General features: G+C 49.8%; 1 protein-coding gene across 3 annotated transcripts in view; it reads left to right on the top strand.

Moving 5' to 3' along the window:
* Positions 1–1,008: 1,008 nt before the first annotated feature.
* ADCY8 (adenylate cyclase 8) overlaps positions 1,009–17,119 on the top strand; it is a 221,143-nt gene continuing 205,032 nt past the window's right edge. For all 3 annotated transcript variants that reach the window (XM_053896102.1, XM_053896101.1, XM_053896100.1), the window contains exon 1: positions 1,009–2,026. In XM_053896102.1, the coding sequence (XP_053752077.1) occupies positions 1,064–2,026 (963 nt within the window). In that variant the 5' untranslated portion in view covers positions 1,009–1,063. The remainder of the gene's footprint in view (positions 2,027–17,119) is intronic.

The raw sequence follows: 17,119 nt of genomic DNA, 5'->3' as shown, positions 1-17,119 counted from the left end.
CTTAGCCTCGGGGATCCGCACCGGTGGCTTCTCTGCGTCCTCGGAGCTGTTGGGTTCCGAGCCCTCCCCACTTTCTCCTGCCCCCACCTCCCGCTCCTCCCAGCTCCGGGCCAAATGGACTCCGAAGAACGAAGTGAAGGAAATGGGAACGGCGGGCTCCGACCCCTCGGAAGCACAGCTGGAAGGGCTGACCTCGTCTTCTAGCCGCGACTGGGACCCTGCCGCCTCCCCCGAGGGATGCGACGGGCCAGAGCCAGCGCCGCGCTGTCAGTCCTCGCGCAGGAAGAGGAGACAGCCAGAGAGGAGCCGAGGAGGGAGCCTCAGCACACCCCCTTCTCCAAATTAACTGTTTGGTGACTTGTTAGCCCTGCGGCTGTCACCTCTCCACCTCTTCCGCGGGGCACCCCGCCACCTCCCCGTCCCCCACGCCGCCCCCTTCTTTGCTCCCGCCCCCAGCTCCGCCCAGGCTCCCCATCCCGGCGCAATGGAGTTCCCCGAAGGGCTCTGCTCCTGCCACAGCGGCTAACTTCGCACCCGCCGCCGCCGCCGGTCACCGTGGGCCAGCCCTCCCGCGGCCGCCGAGTCGTGGGTGTCCCGAGCCCAGTGCCGCAGCCAGGACCCGCCCGGCGCGCAGCAGAAAGGAGCACGGCGCCCGGGTGCCTCTTGGAGAGCAAAGGCTGCGCCAAGACGCTGAGCCCAGGAGCGGCCCAGAAGCCTGAGCCCGGGAAGGAGGCTGCGTGGCTCCGAGCGCCGCGGCTTCTGCGGACACCGAGCCACCGCTGCCGCGCGCCCCAGCTGCGCCGCTTGGCGGGAGGGCGGCGCGCAAGGACGCAGGGGTCTGCGGCGATCTTCCAGACGCCCTTTGCCCCGGGGCGCACTATGACCTGACGCGCGGGGCCTCCTGTCCAGGGCTCGCGCGACCGGGCGGCCGGGGATACCGGGGGCTCGCCACCAAGCTCCGGTCGGGCCACCGTGGGGTCTTTGGGACCCTTCCCCACCCCGCCCCCCCACCTCCCCGCCGCCTCGGCCCGGCTCCGCGCCTCCCCGCCTGCGGCCCGGCGCCATGGAGCTCTCCGATGTGCGCTGCCTGAGCGGCAGCGAGGAACTCTACACCATCCACCCGACGCCCCCGGCCGGCGACGGCGGGAGCGGCTCCCGGCCGCAGCGGCTGCTGTGGCAGACGGCGGTGAGGCACATCACCGAGCAGCGCTTCATTCACGGGCACCGGGGCAGCGGCGGCGGCAGCGGGAGTAGAGGCTCCGGCAAAGCCTCGGACGCTGCAGGCGGCGGCCCCAACCACCACGCGGCGCAGCTGTCCGGGGACTCGGCGCTGCCCCTCTACTCGCTGGGCCCCGGGGAGAGAGCGCACAGCTCCGGTGGCACCAAAGTCTTCCCGGAACGCAGCGGGAGCGGCAGCGGCAGCGGCAGCGGGGGCGGGGGCGATCTGGGCTTCCTGCACCTGGACTGCGCCCCGAGCAACTCGGATTTCTTCCTCAATGGGGGCTACAGCTACCGAGGGGTCATTTTCCCCACTCTGCGCAACTCCTTCAAGTCCAGGGATCTGGAGCGCCTCTACCAGCGCTATTTCCTGGGCCAGAGGCGCAAATCCGAGGTGGTGATGAACGTGCTGGACGTGCTGACCAAACTCACCCTCTTGGTCCTCCACCTGAGCCTGGCCTCGGCCCCCATGGACCCGCTCAAGGGCATTCTCCTGGGCTTCTTCACTGGCATCGAGGTGGTGATCTGCGCGCTCGTGGTGGTCAGGAAGGACACCACCTCGCACACGTACCTGCAGTACAGCGGCGTGGTCACTTGGGTGGCCATGACCACCCAGATCTTGGCAGCAGGCCTCGGCTACGGGCTTCTGGGTGATGGCATCGGCTACGTCCTCTTCACGCTGTTTGCCACCTACAGCATGCTGCCGCTGCCGCTCACCTGGGCCATCCTGGCCGGCCTGGGCACCTCGCTGCTGCAGGTGGTCGTGCAGGTGGCCATTCCTCGGCTGGCGGTCATCTCCATCAACCAGGTAACTCTTGCCTGCCTTGCGCTTCCCCCTGCCTCTCCTGGGTTATTTGGAAGCAGCTTTCCGGGAATGCTGGCTTGCCTTGCTCGCTTTGAGGCCCCTCCCCCAGCCTGGCACAGAGCCTCGCACTTGGGAGGTCCAGGGTGCTGGTGGGATGGGATTTCGCTCATCTTAGAGGAGTTGGAGGTAAATGACCTCTAAAGTTTCTTCCAGCCCTGCCCTTCTCCTGTGCTTCCGTGAGTAACTCTTCTCTGACATCAGCTAAGAAACAGCCTTCTTCCTGCTCTGCAAATGTCCCTCGGGGTCTGTAGTCTAGGGAGCAGGAGACCCAAGGGGGAGGAAGAACACCCTTGTTTAGAAGGTGACCCATCCCTTAACATCTGTCCTCTCAAGAGTCTCCAGAGGGTGTTGTAAGAGACTCTGGGATTCAGATTTGGGTTTCTGTGTATTTCTGCCACAAACCCTCAATTCTTAAAGGAAGCAGCATTTGTTGGACACTGATTGCTGGTGGGGACCTTTATGTGTCCTATAATCCAGTCCTTCAGACAGTCCCCTGATAACGTATTTTACTTGGGAATTCTTTATTGCCTTGGAGATCTCACATGATATCTTCTCTTTTATTATGGGATCCAAACCCAGTGCTTTGCATGGATCAGCCTCATTTGGGGCCGGTAGGGTGGGTGGGGGAGTGTCTTGGGCAAAGATCGCAAGTTTTGTTCAATTGATAAAGGGCATGTTGCTCTAGATGGTCTGAAATACTCAGGCGGACCTGACTCTGTCTCTTTTCTTCCTTTCTTCCTGTCTTTCTCGTTAAATATGGATGTGTTTCTGGGAACAGAGTTCCCCATTGTCTGTGAAAGAGAAGGTAGATAGTGACTTTATTGTTTAAGTCCATTAAAATCAATAGATAATTAATGGTCTGGCACTTTCTTTGCTGCGTGTCTGGTAGGTAGCAAGAGACTGAATTTGAGAAGCAAGAGCTTCTCCATAAAAATGAGGGCAACATGTCAGCTGAAGTGTTTCCAAATAGAAGGCTGACAGAGGTTCTTGGACACGCACCTGCTTTGTATGTGTGTTCCTGTTGCAGGTTCAACCTCTATGTCACTTTGCTCAATTGGAAGCTTAAAAACTCCTCTTCCTCCTGGCTGGGTTCAAATATACCATCGAATAACCAGGTACAACACCTCCAAAACTCGCTCGTGCTTTCTGGAGTGCTAGCACCTATAGAGTGCTTTACTCATCAGTGACCTTCTGGGGCTTCTAGTTGATTTGGGATTCTCTGTCTTCTCTGATGGCTCTGTATCCATTTGCTCAGGTTACTTATTTGGTCGGCTGCTTTTTCAGTGTTTTTTGAAGTCTCCCCGGGTAAAGCAAAGAGTATATAAAGTACTTGGCTGTGATCATCCAGCACGAAATGGGGAGATGAGAGCCTCTGTGAGTAAGGGCCGAGCAGCTGAACTTGTCCTTAGTAAAGACAATAATGAACGTCTTCTCGAAATCACCACGAGCCTTTAGCATTCACATGCGATAAAGGCTCTCCTGTATCATAGGTATTTGCTCATTTGCAGAAAACCCCATTGATCGTAACCCCCGGCTCTCCATGCAGTAGCCTTCCTTAGTACTCCTTGCGAAAAGACTCCCATCAAGTAAGTTTGGAATAGTATTTAGAATAACACAGCCCAAGTGGCAAATGATGAATATTTTCAAAGTTCTAAGTATAGAGACATTTTGCTTGCCAAATGAATCCAGAAAGTAAATTTTGGCTTCGTATTTGTTTTATGTTCTACTCAACTACTAGCAGATGGAAGAAGATTAAAAATAACCCCCAAATGTCTTCCCACTCCCATCCCGTGGTAAAACAGTGCTGCGCTTGAAAGCCAAGGTCCCGGTACATGCAAACCAAGCTCATTCGACTTTATGTTTGGGTAGGAATGGTGGATGGATGAGTTTCCCAAGCGGAGTCCTCCTCTTGTACCAGACTCGGAAGGAACAGCCCGAGCGCTCTCCTCTCCTTGTAGGTGCTGAAAAGACCTTTGTGGCTTTGGCTGCAAAATGTTTTCCTTTGGCGCCCTCTAGAGGTCTAAGCTCCTTTCCTAGATCTTGCAGGCGGGTAAGGTAGAGAAATCATCGCTTTAAAAAAAAAAATCTGATTTTTTGATAGGTACTGTTTAGGCTTCCCGGATGGGGAATATACGAGTCGTGCTTAAAACCGGCTAACATCGTATAGCAATTAGAATAACATCTCAACTCCTTACCATGGTCACTCGGTCCCCTTACAAGGTGGTTGCTCCTTCCCTCTCCAATTATATTTCCTTTTCTTCTCCTCCTCAGGCTCCAAACGCACAGTACCTTTTGTGTCTTTCAGAGATCCTGAGCTCCTTCCCACTTCTCAGCCTTAGTGACAGCTGCCTAGAATAATTTTTCCCAGGTTTTCACACGGCTGAACCGTTCACGTGATTCTGGACTCGGTTCACGCGGTATTCCCTAGTGCGTTACTTGTTTTGTTTCCTCCTGAGCACGTTCACCGTCTGAAATTATCTTATTTGCTTATATTTACGGTGTTTCTTCCCCCAACCCCAGAGGAATGTAAACACCACCTAAGAGCACAGACACCTATGTGTTTACCCATTTATCCTCAGCACCTAGAAAAATGCCAAGCACATAGTAGGCACTCAGCACAGACACTGGATGAACAAGACGGTCCATTGTGAAGGCAATACTATAAAATATCCAAGCCCCCTGATGTTGTGCTGGTGAAAGCTTCCTACGTGCACAAGCACGTGGAAGTTACATGTGTATAAGGTGGTCGTTTCCACATAAACCCCTTTGGAGGAATCAAACCACAATGAGAAGCTTTCACATTCGTACACTATTTTACATGTAGCTAACATAACTACACGTAACTTACGTACGTCATCACATCTAATGATGGCAAACAGACGTATCCTTCGTTTTCATTTCAGAGAAGAGATAACACATTCTTAAGCACTTTCAAGAGACATCCCAAAGATGATGAGTTTAACACGTGGCAAGAACACGATTCAGATCTGGCTCTAAAGTCGAAACCCTCTGAGGGGGGTTCCTTCCAAACACACATTTCAAACTGACTCCAGACCGAGGCGTGCCTGTGTCGCTACGCAAGAGGGCAATGCCCATTATAGCACCAATGAACAGTTACTGAAGAAAGCCAGAAGGAAATCATGAGGGGAAAATAACTGAATCTCTGAGCACAGGCTCTTTGCAGCTAGCCCATCATCTTGCTCAGCTGCATACAAACTTGTCGTCTGAAGGCCACATACCCTGGGATAGCTTCTTTCTCCACATTAATCTTGATTCCCGTTAGAGGATGGCTCACATTTAACTTAGCATTTTCAAGAAGCGAGAGTGTAAAGTCAACACACCTCGGCAACTGTTTCACTTACTGAACGTGCCATTTTCAAAAGTAACAAATGAGTCAATGGTTGCCTTCCCTTAATCCAAGCTATGAGAATGTGTTTCTGTTCTTTTCCTCCGGATGGAAATTACATCTGTGGCTCGACAGGGGAACCACCAAGCTGCAAATCTCTGCAGAAATTCTATGTGAAGAGACAGGGTTTTGTGTTCTTCTAGATCATCCTGTGCTTTCCACTGTGGATACAGGATGGAACCTGAAAAGGGCCACTCGGGGGGGAGGGGGGGGGTCTTTGCCATCGGCACAGAGGTCGTTTGTGTTTTTTCCATTCAGTGAACTGTTAGACTGGAGTCATGGACTTCCCACCCAAACGAAAAGGTTATTGTCCGTGGCAGACATGATCACCCGTATACGTTCTAGGTCTCAAGCGACATTAGAAATACGAAGGAACGTTCGGAAGGTTCAAAGCTCAGTTCAAAGGGTTCCTCGTCCATCCACCCTGACGGAGCTCAGTTATAGGTTAACACGGGGGCTGCGATTATTCCTTCCTCAGGACGCCTCATCCACCTCAAGTTCATGGCTTCACGTATGTGAATCAGGTCACTGCCAGTAGTGTCTTTGTCCAGATACGACACGGTTTTTGTCCCCATCTTAAACAAATGGTTCGTCCTGCTTGTTCACTTTATTCATCTAACCATCTGTTACAAAATAATACGATCTGTATAAATAAAACACTAATAATAAGGTTATCCTTGCTAGGTGCTTCCGTGGGGTGAGTACATTTCTAAGGACTGTTGCCGTAATGTGCATTTTACTCTATTTTAATTGCTGGTGACAATAATATGAGCTAGCTAACATTTGAAACTCCTCTTGTTCTCATTCTTCAGCTCATTAGCGATAAAATGGTGAAGATCATTTAGTTATTGGAAAACAGAGAGGCAGCAATATTTAACCAGAACGACTGCTGCATCATGTTTCCTCTTGGGGATTCTGAAATGTTAAAGCTAGTGTCTAATTAGTCTTCTGTACCTCCTGGCAAGGTAGATAAGCCGAAGTGTCAGAGAAAAGGTGATTCCTCCAAGATAAGTCTCGGAGCCAAAGCAGCCAAGTTAGTTAGTGCTCAAGGTCATGCCCTGAGATCTGAATTTCTGGGCTGCATTTTCTTTCCTGTCTCACACAGATCCCATCACACAGTAGAAGCCGGAGCCAGAAAAGTACTAATTAAATCGTGAGTTCAACTTGACTAATAACCAGAGCCTCTGGCTTCCATCTGGCCTTTAAAAAACCCTTTGGGAGGAAATGCAGTGTTTGTACTGGGTAAGTTGGTGGCTGATGGTGTGAGCAGGTAGGGGTCAGGTGACAAGCAGGCTTTGTGTGTGCTTTACAATGCACTTCTGATGATCTGAAGGATTGAGTGCAGGGTAAACGTTAAGTCAGTATAATGGAATTACCGATATCTCTCCCCCCTTTTGTAAAATTTACCCGTACGTGTATATTCTGTGCTCTTTGTCTAACTCTGCTAACTCAAATCAAATCAAGGGAACTGTACGACTACTTAACATACAGCAAATGGCGTTGCAATTTAAATCCTCCTAATTTGGTATCCAGTACCGAACAGAGTGCTCACTTCAAAACACACAAAGTGCCCATTAAATTATCTATTTAATGCACCTTGCTAGTTATAGTGTGCATTTTGTAAAACCCCAGATACCTCCATTTCTGTACATTTTCCTTAAGCAAATTCATATAGGCTTAAAAAAATAATTACAGTGTCCCAGCGTGTCTGAGAAAATGTCTTTCAGAAACAAATTTGACTGTCACCATTCCCAGGAGGTTCCTCTTGCCAGGAAATGGAAATATTACTCTTTCTTTCTTGTGAAAAATGCCCAGAGACCATCCAGCCTTTATGGTTTCCTCCCTCCCTCCCTCCCTCCCTTCCTCCCTCCCTTCCTTCCTTCCTTCCTTCCTTCCTTCCTTCCTAGCTTTCTCCCTCCCTTCCTTCCTTCCTTCCTTCCATCCTTCCTAGCTTCCTTCCTTCCTCCCTCCCTCCCCCATTCCTTCCCTTCCTGTCTCCCTCCCTCCCTTCCTCCCTCCCTCCCTCCCTCCCTCCCTCCTTCCTTCCTTCCTTCCTCCCTTCCTTCCTTCCTTCCTTCCTTCCTTCCTTCCATCCTTCCTAGTTTCCTTCCTTCCTCCCTCCCTCCCCCCTTTCTTCCCTTCCTGTCTCCCTCCCTCCCTCCCTCCCTCCCTTCCTCTTTCCCTCCCTCCCTTCCTCACTCCTTCCCTCAATCCTGCCCTTCTGTTTTTTTTGTTTTTTTGTGGGGTTTTTTGGGAGGTTTTGTGTGTGATGGAAACGTAGGCTTTACAAAGGATATTTTTAATGGCTGCTGGAATGACCTGTGAAATCCCTTCATCCCTGGCCTGGACCCCACCCTCTTGGCTCTTGAGTCGCTAATAGGCTTGGTGCCTGTGTTTTTAGGGAGAGTTGTAAAAACGATCGATCGTAAAGCGTGTGCTTTGCAAGATTGAATTAGGAATTTGTTTTCCTTCCTATCTGGTAACGTCACCTGACTGGTATCAGTGGGTCAGGGCGTAATTAGATCAAAACTGGGAAGTCTGGGAGGACGTTCCTTCTGGAGGAGCTATTGCAATGTCATATGCTAAGTAGGACAAATGCATTAGTCATTTTTACACCTTGATGATTGATGGCGCCGTAAGAGCTCATCAGAAAGAAGTGAAACCAAGCATAAAAAGGAAAGATGAAAAAAAAAAAAGCATAGCCCATATTTAGTGCCGCTGGTAACGTGTAATCATGCTGACATGACATTTCACTGCTGTCTAAATATTTCTGGGGAGGCCAATTTATTCACTTCACAAGCGGATCTCTCTTAGCTGATCTTACATGTGTTTGTTTTCGGGGCATGGGAGGTACCCACGACACTCCTTTCAAAGCTTTCCTCTTACCCGCAAATCGGCCCAGTGTTAATTCTTCACTTCATCTTAGCCAAAAGGCCGAGAAGCGATGGCCCAATGTTAATTCTTCAAGAAACCAGCAGGGCACGTCTCCTGTTGGACAGCGTATCCGTTCACGTGATGAATTGCTTTTGAAGCGCGTCCTGGGCTTTCTCTGGGCTGGACATCAAGGTAATGGAAGCTGAAGGTTGGCAGGTTGCGGTGGTGGAGGGGTTTGAACCTTAGTTAGCAGGAGGATGGCTTCTGTAGATCATTTCTTCCTTGGCGTTTCTTGGGGCCCGAGGGCAGGGACGCTGCCTGGCCCAGCTGGCACAGCGGAGACGCAGAAGCCAGTACCGTCTGCCCTGCGCGTCCCCGGGATGCATAATTGGATTTACACACTCAAGTCATATCATGTGTGTTTTGTGTATGAGGGACTGTTTTAAGAAGGCAGGTCACTTAAGTAGCACTTGGAAGCCAGCTTTTCTCACTGCAAGATGTTACAGTCAGCCCCGCAGGGTAGAGGAAGCATAAGGTAGATTAATTAACCACCGAGGGGCCAGACATTTTGAGGGAGGCCGGGGAGGCCCCACAGCCCCGGTAAGAAGAAAAACCACGCTACCAGCAAATGCAAGTTCGACCGGCGAAGTGGGGTTATGACTCAGTGTGGTCCTCGTTCCTTTGATATCTGTGATCGATATTTGGATTTCATTAATCTGGATCGTGTGTTTGAAGACGCGCGGTATCTTACACGTTCCTTAGCTACTGGGGTTTTCTCTCCTTTCCATCCCGTTTCCTGCCTTATCTGCCAGCATGTCCTTGAAACCCAAAATTCTCCTAAAGCAGGAAATGATAAAATTCTACATAGCGAGGACATGAGCTCGATGTGAAATTAAATCCCAGTAATGTGGGTTCGGGGGGGAGTAAATTTTTTAAGCTGCCGTCTCTATGTAGGGTGGGTACCAGCATAAAATTTCCGCATGAAATAAGAACTGTAACCACTTCATTGTGTAGCCAGCTTTCCAGTTGACTGGAGTAAATCATTCCAGAATGTTCTTTCATTTTTTCCTTTTTGTGATTCCACGGTGAATATCCATGATCGCTTACAAAATGGAGGCTACCAAGGATTAGGAAGTGCATAATCGAAATATATGTATCTCTTTAACTCTGAACACGGGAAGAAGAAAAAACGCAGCATGAAAACTTTAACAGAACGAGACCAAGAAAAAAAGGGAGAACGCTCGGAAGCCTAGGGATACAGGGAAGTGGAAGAGATAGGGTGGGCGCTCTCAGATATTTAGGGTGCTGCCATGGTGAAGAGAGGTTATTTTACGTGTCTCCTCTGGGACAGAATAAGGACCCATCGATGGTCTGTGTAGTGTGAGAGATTTGGTTCATCTAAAGGCGAGATTCTGTAACAGAGACACCTGCCCGGATGCTGCTTTGTGAAGTAATGAGCTCCCTGTCATGGGGATTCTTCAAGGGAAAGTTGTACAGCAATCCATCAGGGATGGCCTGTGGTAGATTCCATACCACGAGTCTTCCTTACAGTCAGTTGAAAGCCATTGGTTTTCATCTCTAAGCTTTCATGGCCTCTTCGCAGGCAAGAAAAAGGAGAGGGCAAAAGGCAGAAGGCTAAGATGGCCCATGGGCATTTGCCATCTGAACGGGCTGCCCTTCGAGGAGCTCCTCTGGGCTCCGTGCCCAATGACATCTGCTTACATTGTGGGGACCTGAATCCTGACACATAGCCACTCCATCAGCCAGAGAGGACGGCAAAAATAGATTAGATTTGACCACATCTCAAAAACTCAGCATTGGGGCGCCTGGGTGGCTTGGTCGGTTAATCGTCCGACTTCAGCTCAGGTCATGATCTCACAGTCCGTGAGTTCGAGCCCCGTGTCGGGCTCTGTGCTGACAGCTCAGAGCCTGGACACTGTTTCAGATTCTGTGTCTCCCTCTCTCTCTGCTCCTCCCCTGTTCATGCTCTGTCTCTCTCTGTCTCAAAAATAGATAAACGTTAAAAAAAAAATTAAAAAAAAAACAACAACTCAGCATCGTGTAGGAAGAAGGGGAGAATGAGGATTGAATAGGTAAATAGTTCACCAAGTATTTGTTGACTGCCTGTTGGGTTCTCGGTTCTGGGGCACGGCTGTGTAGGGGACAGTCAAGGTTGTTGCTGACATGAGGCCGATACTTGAACGGAATTTGAGAGGGAGTTTGTGACTGGTGTGGAGGTCGGGAGGTTGGTACCTGGTTCTTAGAACATGTCGGGAATGCAGCATTTGGTAAATACTTTATGGAAAGGCAAGTCTTGGGCTTTTTTTTTTAAGTCTATTAATTTATTTTGAGAGAGGGTGTGAATAGGGGAGAGGCAGAGGGAAAGAGAGAGAGGATCCCAAGCAGGTTCCATGCTCAGCGCAGAGCCTGACTTGGGGCTTGATCCCACAGACCGCAAGTTCATGACCTGAGCCGGAATCAAGAGTCGGGCACTCAACTGACCCGAGCCATTGACCCAGGTGCCCCTTGGGCTTTTTTTTTCAGTTATTTGAGTATTATCTAACCACAAACTGAATGCACCCTAAGCCTGGACCAGAAGATGTGGCACGAGGGCATGTCTGCTTGATGCTGGGGAGGGTCAGGCTGGTATGCAGCTCAAGGCACTCCCAACCGGTCTGTGTGCACAGTGACCCCAGCCACAAACTGAGCATCTCCAGGAAACCCCCTGCCCCGCCCCCTCACACACAGGTAGGCAGACGAAGAGCTTAGTCAGAGCTCAGCTCCTTCTCCTCGGTGCACTGCTACACCTTGCCCTTTTCCCCTATCAGAGCAATGTCCTAACGTTCCCCGTGAGCCCCTTGAGGTCAAGGGTTGCGTCTTCCTCATTTCTGTGTTTCCAGCATGTAGCATCGCACTTGGGCAGTTCCGAGTACCGTACATTTAAAAGAGTGGAATGAACGAATGTCGCATGACCACCTCCTTTCCCCTGACCCCCTCCACGCCAAATCACGTAGTTACCAACGGGGAATGAGTAACCAGCGAGAGAAGAGAGATTAGTTTCTCTAAGAGGAGAGAAGAGAAGGCCAATGAGAAACCAGAAAACACATCTGAAGTTCTCCCCTTCTGAAGTGATTTGGGCTGAAAGCCCCAAGCTGAGATTTTGCTAGGCAAGTGTTTTAGAAAGTTGAGGCCGGTAACATGAGGAAAAAGCAAAGTGATCATTTAAGTCAAAAAAGAAAGAGGAAAGGAGAACAGGGCGGGGGAAGCAATGCACTGTAGACATTCTATTAAGCGTTTGTCCATTTGTGAAAATTGTAAATGGGTCGGGGCCAGCCATACAAAGGAGAGTCCCAACACGGGGCTCACCTGCTCACTCACTTCCTTCCTGGTTCTTCAGCACCCTGGCTCTGAATCCACACACCAAGACCTTGCTCGGGTTTTCCTTGTGACACACCCCAAATCTCTTCTACGGCCTGACTTCTGGTCTCCAGTGAATGTTCACCTTCTGGCTTGATACAGGGATAGCTGTGGACAAGACGCACTCCCATGTTCAGACCTCATTTCTGGCATTCCACACCAGCAGGGCTGGTCTCCCTCACTCGTAAGGGGAAGGCGTTGCACACAACTGGTTGACTTCGCGAAGCACGGTGAACAGGTAATTGCTTAGACTGCCCTTAGTTCCCCTTGGCTTAAAACCTCTCACAGAAAGGCCAGTTTGCCCCCTAATGCATCAGTTTATCTATAGGCTGCCTCACAGCAAAATCAAGCCTGATTTTAGATATGGGAACCCCATGCAATTAACTAAAATAGTCCTCATGAAGTCCGCAAAAGGTTATGAGTTAAGTCTTCCATTTTCGGAATTATCCCACTTGGTTCCTTTTTCAACTAGTTCATGAAACAAAGTCAGAATCAAGAACAGAAAGCTTGTTTCCTTTTAAGTTCAAAGTCAGACTCCCCACATCACTTGGGTGAGCTTTTCCTACCTTGCCTGTTGGTGGTGGGCAGCTCATGTGAGAATGGGTTCATGGCCAAAACAGTGTCCAATGGACAGAGCCCCTCCCCTTCTCTATTGAAGAGACAGATACAGCCCTTGCCTTTTCCCAAGTGAGTAACGGTGTCATAAGCAGCCGTTGGGGCCCTGCCCACGTCATTTCAGCCAGAGACGAACTCTGAGCTATGTCATTGGGCAGTTAGAGGTATTTTTGAAACCATGTAAATGCATTTCCTTAAAAACCTAGAAACCACAAATTCTCATCCTGTGTTTGCCATGATGTTTTTCTGGTGACTTTGGCCAAACGGCCTTGGCCTCTTTGGCCACAAGTATCTTTATACCCAAGAGAGTTTTGTGAGTAGTGGCAAGAAATACAGGATCATGAAGGGTTCCTAGTGCCCCAGACCAAGTTAGACACTCCTGCTCTGCTGTCCGCATCGGCCTTCCCCTGCCCACCTGCCCTGCCACACAGTGCTGCTGTTGGTCCCCAGGTGTCTCACCAGCTGGGCTGTGAGCTTCATGGAGGCAGGGGTTGTACCTGAGTCATGGTTGTATCTCTGTGACATAGTCTAGTGCTGCTTTTCTTTCTCTTCCTTCTCAGATGCTTTGGTTCACTTCTTTAATGTTGGGCTTCCTTAAATTGCCAGGCCACGTGTTTCATTACCTCACTCCACACACGATCCCCCCCCCCAACCCTGGCCAGTCATTCCCTCCATCCATTACTGACCATGGATCGATGTGCTGCTTACTCCTAAATCTGGATCTTTAGCCCAGCTTTCTTGGCTAAGTTTAAGACCAGGCCATCTAGTGGTCTGCTGGGCACCTCTATTTAAGGGTCTTACAAGCAGCTCAACGTCAGCAAATCAAAAGTTGACTCCCTCCCACCCAACATCCACGTGAAATCCTGATGGTTTTTTCTTCCATTGCTGGGATCTGTCCGTAGCTCTCCGTCCTCCTCCTCCTTACTGTTCCAGGGAAGCCCCCACGATTACTCAACCCAGTGATTTCCCTGTGCTTCTCCAAGCCACCCCCATCCACCACTGAGTAGGCTTCTCACAAATGTGAGTGTTCTCACCATTCGTGCCCACGGGGGAGTTCCATTGGTGAACCCATCCCCAGTTTCCTGGCGCTGGCTTACTCCTGCCTCTGCATCCTGGGGCAGCTCTTCTGTCTTCTTGGCCCTTCCTTATCTGCCAGAATTCACCCAGGGGTCACCAGCTCCAGGAAACCTCCCCCGTGCCCCTCCTCCGAGACACGTGCCAGCTTCAGAACCAATGGCGTTTTATTTGTTCGGAGAATCAATCGCGTTTGCGTGTTTGATTTGGGGGACCGGAGCTCAGATGAGGTGTTTAAGGGAGGAAGGGTAAGCAGATGCTCTACGTTTGATGAAAAGATAAATGGTCTTTCAAGTACGACTCTTTCAGTGGGAAGTACAGGTATCGAGGGTTGCTGCGAGCCAGACGTTCACGTATCACGGGAGGGCCCTGGAGTTGTGAGCCCAGTGCAGGATGAGGGCTCAAACCGCCTGGGACTGATGGCCATTGGTAATTTTATAATACCAATAAGGGCCTTAGTCTTTCTTCATCTCACTTTCTTTAGCTGTAAAACGAGAATAATAACAACAGCCCGGAAGGTTGCTGAAGAAATGAAGTACCCCTGGAGTGTTTGGAGTATTTAGGTTGGGGCGAGTGCACACCCTTGCACAACACGTTTTATTTTCTCTGGTAACTTAATTTTCAGAACTGACTACCTTTTTCATGGAGTCCTCTGCCCTGAGGAGTCCTTTCCCAGGCTTGACCTTTCTAAACACCTGTGTACAGTAGACCTATGCTTGCAGACTTTAACGCGCGTGAAGATCACCTGGAGGTCTTGGAACAGCCTTTGGATTTGGGAAGGGGGTCCCAACATTCCGCATCCCTCGTCAGGGCCCAGGTGCTACATGCTGCCAGTCGGTACATCCAGTCTGGGGAGAAAGGCTTTAGCGTTTGGCACCTGGGTGGCTCAGCCAGTTGGGCGTCTCATTCTTGGTTTCAGCTCAGGTCACGATCCCAGGGTCATGGCATTGAGCCCTGTGTGGGGCTCCGTGCTGAGCCTGGAGACGGCTTAAGATAGTCTCTCTCTTTCTCTCTCTCCGCCCCCTCCCCCTGCTCATGTGTGCATTCTCTCTCTCTTTCTCTCTCAAATAAAAAAAAATGAATAGTGATAAAAAGAATTGAGCCTAGACCCCACCTTCTCTGCAGTGGTTGCCCAGACACTCCACTGGTGGATCCCACTGACCCCGGGGCTCTCCTCATTCCCCTTACGTCCCTCCATCGTTTACTAGTTCATACTTCTCTTTAGTCCTTCACACAACGAATGTTTATGGAGTGCCACTGCGTGCGGGGCGCAAGCAATAGAGATACTGTGGTAAGGACAAAAATCCACGATCCTGCTATTACATGGATTCTCATCTAGAGCAAGAGACAGCCATCAATCAAATAATGACCTAAATCGGTGAATAATTTCAAACGGAGTTAAGTACTTTTAAGCCAGGTGACATGGTTCAACACCAGGCTCTGTTGAAGCGACTAAGGCATCCTGGGGACAAAGTGGATTTATTTTTGAGAGAGAGAGCTGGCGGGGGGGAGGGGGCAGGGAGAGAGGGAAACACAGAATCCAAAGCAGACTCCGGGCTCCGAGCTTGTCAGCATGGCGCCCAACGTGGGGCTCAAACTCACAAACCGCGAGATCATGACCTGAGCCAAAGTCGGACGCTTAACCAACTGAGCCACGCAGGCACCCCTGGAAATCATTCTTAGTTAAGACCTGAGAGAGGAATAGAAGTTGGCAGGTGAACCTGGAATTATGGTGTCTTTATTTGTTTCTACTGCTAAAACATGTGCTCTTTGAGGACAGGCTCTGTCCTTTTGTATGTCCCTGGACGAGACATTGGCACACCGCAAGGGAGTCTCGCAGCAGAGACTTGCTGAATAAATGCCTGAACAGTCCTCTTAGCATGAGCATTGCTGCTTCCCTTCTCATAGCTGAGAATGCGGAGGTCGGAGTATTACATCATTTCCCCTGGGTCATACCGCTAATGAGGGATTCTAAGCCACATCTGTCTCATTTCAAAACTACCCCTGGATTTGATGGCCATTGAAGGCCACTTTATCTCAATTAACGCAGCTAGTTTCAGAGGCAGTGAGTTAAAAGTAATAAAGAAGAGGAAAAATGAGATTTGTATTCCAAATGGTAGCAATGCTTATAGCAATGTTAGAGCTTTGTGGCGCCAGGGGAATACACATTGTATTGAAAATAGCATCCTAACAGTCGTCAAAAGACTGACCTCCGATTTTATACCCAGCGTGGTTCAACTTTGTACGGACCAATCCACCTGCCTTGGCCTCGAATTCCTCACAGCTCTAAAATTCCGTCAGCACGGAATGATTTTTGAGGCTCCGCCCAGCTGTAAGATTTTTATTTCCCTGAGTTACAGTGAATGAGAATCTGGGGATATGTATCTGCTTTCCTGGTTTATCTGGCTCCCAAGATCAGATAAAGCAATTGACATAGAAAACATAGCTTGCTGAGGCCTCTGACCTCTGAGAAGGAAGAAAAATAGGATGAATAATGATTTAGCAAATACAGAGAGAATTACTTATTAGGTACTATTTAATATTTAATTTCTGCTGGTGGTTTAATTGCGTTGACACCATGAGTTGTAAAATTGTCACGTTGGTGATTCGATTTGTTTCAAAGGGAATAGTGGCTGGGCTCTTTAATTGACAGGCAATTGTTCCTTGTGAATATTTAATTAGTGACTTTGTGGTGCTTGTCAGAATCGCCTATCTGGCTTTTTCAGAATGTGCATGTCCGCTGTGATCAACAAGCCATTTTATGTCCGAACTACCCAGAAGCAACTGAACTGGGGCACTTAGCCAGCTGAAGATCCGTAACTGGGAGGCTGGCTTTTGTGGTTCCGTCTTCTTTGTCTGCAGACCCCAGGGAACCGACACCGGGGCCTGGAAGAACTCGCTTAATCTTGCTGTGCGTTGGTCCCTTCTTCTGTAACAAGAAGAGAATACGGTGCCTGTACCGTTTATCGATACGAGTGGAGCTGAAAGAAGGTGAAGGTTGTGAATGGAGAAATGGCGGTCACCAAGCACGGGGCGGGAGTAGTGTTACTTCTGTAACTCAGATGGGTCTGCTTGCTGTGGCCGCAGGTAGCAGGCTTTCTCACTCTGGGGTTGGGGCGGAGCTCTGCCCCTTGATTGCCTGCAGGGTGAGTGAAGTGGAAGGGCCCTGAAACTCCCAGCGACAATGACCCCTGCACCCTGGGAGCAGAAACTGCACCCAGGGTGAGAGGATGCCCACTAACGTTCTGGCTACCCACTGCCGCTCCCGTGTTCCTTTCACGAACGAGAACCCAGTCATTCGGAGTCACCCTTTTGCCACATGTTCGGAACATTCTTAGGAGGAAGAGAAACATTTCTTGCGCTTCTCCCTACAGATACACTGTGTACCCTACAGCCGCTATATCTCCCTACAGATAACCACACTCAAGTCTTCCCTTACGGAAAATGCTTCCTAATTTTATGGAAGGGGGGAACAGATGCTCATTTGACATCCTGCAAAAAAGACTTTGGGTCGGGATAATTGGAATGTGAAAAAGGCCAAGAAGATCATTTCAAGGTCTAGTTAGTAAACTTTATTTCGTTTCACGTGCACGGGCAGAATTTAAGCCGCGAACGTATTTCAGTACTAAACACCCATTAAATGACAGCGA

Source organism: Panthera pardus, unplaced genomic scaffold, assembly GCF_024362965.1.
Source record: "Panthera pardus isolate Hobbes unplaced genomic scaffold, ASM2436296v1 HiC_scaffold_7, whole genome shotgun sequence".
NCBI classification, from domain to species: domain Eukaryota; kingdom Metazoa; phylum Chordata; class Mammalia; order Carnivora; family Felidae; genus Panthera; species Panthera pardus.
Note: the sequence above shows the minus strand (reverse complement) of the source record. Positions and strands in the feature narration are given on the sequence as shown.